At 42.0% G+C, this 6,723-nt stretch overlaps 1 protein-coding gene across 1 annotated transcript; it reads left to right on the plus strand.

The window, feature by feature from the left end:
• Positions 1-604: 604 nt before the first annotated feature.
• Positions 605-3,450, plus strand: LOC144739934 (PAT complex subunit CCDC47-like). The gene is given in 13 exon segments (XM_078622816.1): positions 605-895; positions 1,030-1,131; positions 1,557-1,731; positions 1,820-1,941; positions 2,032-2,097; positions 2,188-2,289; positions 2,407-2,517; positions 2,602-2,687; positions 2,771-2,829; positions 2,912-3,021; positions 3,096-3,125; positions 3,127-3,264; positions 3,370-3,450. Coding segments are annotated over 13 exon segments (1,473 nt in total).
• Positions 3,451-6,723: the final 3,273 nt, after the last annotated feature.

Genomic DNA, 6,723 nt, shown 5'->3' on the forward strand with positions numbered 1-6,723 from the left:
CCACCCGATTCAAAGGGTAATGTAACGTTACAGCTTTTTAGTTTTGTCTAGTGAAGTCATTCCATTTTAATTGAACGTTTCTTCCTATGCTTGTGTCAATAGCCATATATGAATATCGTTAGGATAAGCTACACAACTTTTAAAACAGCGTCTGAGTAATCAAGTCATTGTTTTCCAGTTGGTCTCGGTCCGAAGGGATCTTTTTCTCTTTGGGCTTAATCACGTTAATGTCAGAGGAGCACAACCTATTTACACATAAACATGCAGCTGAATCATTTTCACTTGTAAATACATGTTAAAGATGGCTGATACTTTTTTGTTGATTACTCAAACTGTCATTGCCTTGGTTATGGTCATTGGATGTGCCAAGGTTCTTATTACACTAAAGCACTAACATTCTACAAAAATAATTGTATATTCTTCAAAGACATGCTGTATTGGAACAGAACAAGAGAATGTTGAATGGCTTTATTAATGGGAGCGTGTGTGTTTGCTGTTGTCTCTATAAAGCAGTACTGAGCACCTTCCCATTCTGAAACAGCCACAGTCTTTTGTTTACCTCAGCTCACTGGCAATATTTCTTTTCTTTGATTCAGGTCCCACCATGCGAAGTCTATATCTTCTCCTGGTGCCTACACTGCTGCTCCTTCTGGCCATTCCTGTCTCCAGGGGACGCTACAGTGATGACTTTGATGATGGCGAGGACATAGCAGACTTTGATGACAATGACTTTGCTGAGTTTGAGGACATGAATGATGAAGAAGCAGCTGAGGCAGAGGCTGCCCTCCCTCCACGAGCCAACCCGTCTTTACAGCCTGAGGAGTACGAAGATGAAGATGAAGCAACAGTAGAGCTGGAGGATGGCCAGGATGCCTTTGAGGACTCAGAGACACAGGTTTAGTTGTCTTTTACTGCTGTTCTTACTTTTGAAAGCATGGTTTCTGTCTTACTCCACATTTGACTAATGAAGACCCTAAACATTTCATACAGAAATGTAGCCAGAATAAATCAGTCTAGTGATTCCCATAGGATCAAGACATTTACAGCAAATATGACCAGGAGGAGTTCGAGGGGATTGTAGATGTGGAGAAGACGGGCCACTCCATGAAAGACAATCTCATAATCCAAACGGTAAGCCTGTCTTAATGCTAGAATCTTCTTAAAGCCTTAAACACTTGTCTTTTGCTCAGTGAGCTAACCTGTTACCCCCAAATCTCTGTATTTCATCAATGGTTGGTTCATGCTGCACCAAAAAGGTTTAATTACCACACATTTTAAAGAAATTATTGTTCTACCGGCTGTTTTTAATGGTGAAAGGGAGATTGAAGAAGTTAACACAATTTGTTTTTAATTGTTTTTTGTTGATTGTTTGACTGTTTACAAGTCAAAGTAGCCAAACACTAACCTGTATTTGGGATGTTGTGTGGCAGACTGGTCAAGTTCTCAGATTCCTCACCAGCTAGCAATTACTTAAAATACTTGGGAAAATAAAATTTAAAAAATTCAGCAATGTAGTATAAACCTACTCTAAGGTACCACCTATTGCTTCTTTGCAGGTTCCTGCACATCTGCAGAACAGTTGGGAGAGTTACTACATGGAGATCCTGATGGTGACGGGGCTCCTCGCCTACATCATGAACTACATCATTGGCAAAAACAAGAACAGCCGCCTTGCCCAGGCCTGGTTCAACTCACACAGAGAACTTTTGGAGAGCAACTTTGCGCTAGTTGGTGAGTTTGTCCAGCTCTGCATTGTCTCCTACATGTAACAGCTGCCTATGATTTACTAAAATTGACTAAATGTCAATCTTTTATGTAGGTGATGACGGCACCAGTAAAGAAGCAGTGAGCACGGGGAAGCTCAATCAGGAAAATGAGCATATATACAACCTGTGGTGCTCTGGACGTGTGTGCTGTGAAGGCATGCTGATCCAGCTGAAGGTATGGGCAGTGTGTCTGCATTCTGCTGTGTGCTGTTGTCAGTGTGTTGTGTTAGTTATATGGTCATGGACCAAACCTGTGGTCTTCCAGTTCCTGAAGAGACAGGATCTGCTCAATGTTCTGGCCAGGATGATGAGACCCACCGGCGATCAAGTGGTATGTACCAATCTGAAGAATCTCTGGGCATTTCTAGAAGAAGGGTGGGTCGGATACACTTGTTCTTAAACACTGCCTCTCTGTGTGTAGCAAATCAAAGTGACTCTTAATGATGAGGACATGGACACTTTTGTTTTTGCTGTTGGCACCAAGAAGGCCATGGCCCGCCTTCAGAAGGAGATGCAGGACTTGGTAAATACCCTCCACAGTTGTTACGACTGTTATAACTGTCCATTGTTTTCATTTCGGTTCACATCTACTTTACGTTACATTAACACTACTCAAATGTTGTCCTGTGTTCCTGCACAGAGTGAGTTCTGTGGGGACAAGCCAAAGTCCGGGGCCAAGTTTGGCCTTCCAGACTCCCTGGCAATTCTCAGTGAGATGGGCGAGGTCACTGACGGCGTGATGGACAACAAGGTGAAGTCAGTTGTTGGAAACATACAGGCTACTGTAACATCTTTGTGTTGTTTGCTGTTATTTTACCTCTCTTTTTTTCCTTAGATGGTACATTATATCACCAACCATGCTGACAAGATTGAGTCCATCCATTTCTCGGACCAATTTTCTGGTCCAAAAGTTATGCAAGAGTGAGTGTTTAATTTTTCACATGTAAGTTTAAACATGTTTTTCTTGACACTGAGATATTTTTTGCATCTGTGTGTTTTTTCAGGGAGGGTCAGCCTTTAAAGCTGCCTGAGACCAAGAAGACGCTGCTGTTTACATTTAATGGTGAACCTTTTTTCTGTTCTAAAAATAGTTTTAATACTTGCATCATAACTTGTTCAACTAAATGATGTTTGTGTATCTGTAGTGCCTGGAATGGGCAACACCTCTCCCAAAGACATGGACGCTCTGCTGCCCCTCATGAACATGGTGATCTACAGCATCGACAAAGTTAAGAAACTCCGTCTCAACAGAGAGGTGAGCAGGATTCAGAAGCCTTCGCTCCTTATGGCAGCTTTAGAGGGGTTTGAGGAGTTTTTGTGCATATTCAGGGAAAACAGAAAGCAGACAGAAACCGGGCCCCGCGTGGAGGAGAACTTCCTGAAGCAGACCCACGCTCAGCGCCAGGAGGCAGCCCAGACACGCCGAGAAGAGAAGAAGAGAGCTGAGAAAGAAAGGATCATGAACGAGGAAGACCCAGAGAGACAGCGTCGATTGGAGGTCTGGGATTAAAGATGCTACACAAAGAAAAATGGAAACTGCTGTTAAGTATAGTCTGTCTGACGTCTGCAAATGATTAATCCCAGTGTCCATTTGCATTTATAGGAAGCAGCCCAGCGACGTGAACAGAAGAAGATTGAGAAGAAGCAGATGAAGATGAAGCAGATTAAAGTGAAAGCCATGTGAAAGACCCGTGCAGGGACATGAATAAATGCACACATGAAAACAGCTTCTCTTGTCATAGTCTGCAGCTCAAACAGACATCCTGTGCCTCTGGCTGTGACACCACCTGCTCCATTTGGCCTGGCTGAACCTTAACGGCTGCAAGTGAACTGTCCATGTCAAGTGCAAATGCCCATTTCACCATCAACTGTATCTGTATTTCTGTCCAACTGTCCTCTCAACGTGAATCAAAAAGCACCACATGCTTGGTGAGCTTTTGAAACTTCATCTGCTGAGAAAGAACACCCTCACTGGTGGTCCTGAGCCACATTTAAAGGTAATCAAAGCATTAATGTGCTGTCCGTGAAAATGTATTCACATTAATATAAACTTAAATGATAATATCAAAGTGATTTTAATTTATATCTGCAATGAGATCTGTTTCTAATATCTGAGCAAAGATAATAAAATGCACTGAAGTCTGTTGGAAAACAATGTTTTTCTTTAAATGGTGAATCACACATTGACTTGATTGTAGTCAGAAGATGACCGCAATGGGTTGGGAGGCTGGTACTGTATGAAAGAAAGAAGTTGGTAGTGTGTGAAACTGAAATTGAGACTTCTTGGTGTTGGTGAAAGAAGCTCTATAACAGGCATCAGAATGGGCGAGGCTTCATCGCTAAATTTAACTTTTGGATTGTGTCAGCAGCCTGAAACTGATTTGGTTACAACAGAGCAGCCGTCTGTTGACAAGCTGAAATAGATGTGACTGGTTCTTACCCATCTTAGAATATTAAATAATCCTGAAGCATTATCACGAACATGGTCATGATTTTAAATTGTCAAGATGCTTAGTTTCTATACTTGTAGTGCAAATTACATAATTCACTCACTCATTTCTCCAAAATGACTTTTCTGTGCCACTCATATTTTCAAATAGATTTACAAAATGATATTGCTCATATCAAGCACCCATGTGCATTATTTGTTGGTACACACAACAGGCCCATATGTTTTTTTTTTCCGACTTGAAATTACTTCACTGGTGGGAAAGAGTACTCAATTACTATGCTAAAAAGTTGATTTTGTGCAGGTATATAATTTTGCTCAGCTACAGTTTTGTTGCAAACACACACACCTCCATTTTGTTCACATTATTACATATAATGTTACTTTGCAAACATACCAAATAATTTGACTAAGAAATGTGCTGTATTTTCATTTAGCTGAACAGTGTTCCTTGTAAATGAGTATCCATCCAATTCGAAAGATTGTAATAAGAAATTTAATGAATGATATTAATGATATTACACATCCTTTGCTTGAGGAGCTCAATGCTTAATTACTGTTAAATATTAAAGTGTAGCCACCATTGAATTTCACCACATCGAGTTGAAATTAGATGTAATGCTATGGGTGAACCACTAGGGGAAGATTGATCCCTTTGCATTCACCTGGGATTCTGACACGCAGATTCAGATCAATTTAAAATGATAGAAATTGCACCGATAATAAAATATACCAGATTATTCCCTCACACTTGTTTCATTATTCTCGTTAAATACATCCATATTTTTTATTAACATATTTTTCACGTTTTCTTTTCAATGGCAATATTTGGAAGAAAGTGCTCATGAGAAATCCTAGGCTGCGTTTGCACACACTGATGGAGAACAGGCGAGGCTTTCAGGTTTGTTGCGCGATGGCGGCTCTCTCAACAATATAGACATTTTACCAGCGAAATGAGCTACCATGACGCTCGGAAAGGCATGCAATTGTCTCGACCGGTAACCGGAATGGTAGCAGCATCGTTTTTTGCTCGTCAGTTTTGCATGAGCGCCGGGTCGGAGGTGTCCTTCTTCTGTTCGAGACTCTGTTTTTCTTGTTCGTCTCCCGGGCCTGGCCGTTGCTGCCTACACTGTAGCGGCGGGTTGCTACTTTCGGATGAGCGGGCACTAGGTCTCTTGGAGGTGGGATCTGAATTAAGGCGTAAAACAGATCAGTAGAGCTCAAATGAAAGCTGCATAACGTGGATGTAGCTGCCAATATGTTATTGTTGGGGGCGGCGGGGCAAGTGGACGAGTTTGACTTCTAAGTTGATGTTCTTGCTAGTTAGCATTAGCCATCGGTCGCGTTAACTTGCCCTAGCTAAAGCGAAAAGGCATAACTAATTTACCACCTTCCCCAACGTAGGGGATGCTGATAATGTTGTTTTCGTGGTTTTATTATAAACCCGGAATAGTACACGTGTAACTTGAACTCTGTCTTCACATAGGAATTAAGCTTTTTTGTATTTTGTTGCTGCACGTTAGCGTTTGCTAGCATCAAGCTGCTAGCTAAAACTAACTGGCCAGTGACGTAACACTGCCCATTGTTTTGACAGCACCTCTGCCGCGGCTTTAACCGTCCCGATTATTATACTTATTGTTTTCTAATTATCCTTTGTGTCAAAAGCTATTATATCCAGACGGTACTGAAAAAGTTGTTTTGCTAACGGACGTGACGCAGCTGCTCGCCTCGTCATATTATATCTCAGGATATGAAGTTATTTGAGCGCCTATTAGTACTACTCATTGCAGCATTTTCACCCGATTCATCTTTATTCAATTACCACGTTGCTTGTAGCATTCAGTTTCGTCATGCTGCTCTGCCTGAGATGATAATTTTCCTTGGCTATTTCAGCTGTAGGATGGATCCGGACGGAGGGGCAGAAACACAAAAAGCTGTCAGCTTACAGTGGAAGAGCTACAAACTGGTTCAGGATCCTGCCATCCGTCGGGTTGCTCAGAAGATATACAGATATGATGGAGTGCATTTCAGTGTACCAGTGAGTTGTTGTTGTTGTTGTATATTTTCTCTCTTCTTTAACCTTTACCATTCCTGCCGTGGGCCTCATTGATTTACATTGCACTGCACCATGTTCAGGACTCTAGTTTTCCACCTGTGGGTGACCTTCGGGACCCTAGGCCTAGGAGGCTGTGGTCCAGGTATGCAGAATTGTCCCTGCCGGTGCCAAAGTTTAAGGTGAGGTCTCCTTAGTGTTCATTTAATTTAATTGACTTTTCATCACTTGGATTGGCATTGCTGATCTTTTCCGCGGTGTTTTCTCCTCACAGCTTGATGAGTTCTATGTGGGCCCAATACCCCTTAAGGAGGTAACCTTTGCAAGACTCAATGACAACATCAAAGAGCCCTTCTTGGCAGAAATGTGCGCCAAGTTTGGTGATGTTGAGGAGATGGAGATCCTGTTTCACCCCAAGACAAGGAAGCACTTGGGCCTGGCCAGAGTGTTGTTCA

The sequence above is a fragment of the Lampetra planeri genome, unplaced genomic scaffold (assembly GCF_965212315.1).
Source record: "Lampetra planeri unplaced genomic scaffold, kcLamPlan1.2.h2 scaffold_1794, whole genome shotgun sequence".
NCBI lineage: Eukaryota > Metazoa > Chordata > Hyperoartia > Petromyzontiformes > Petromyzontidae > Lampetra > Lampetra planeri.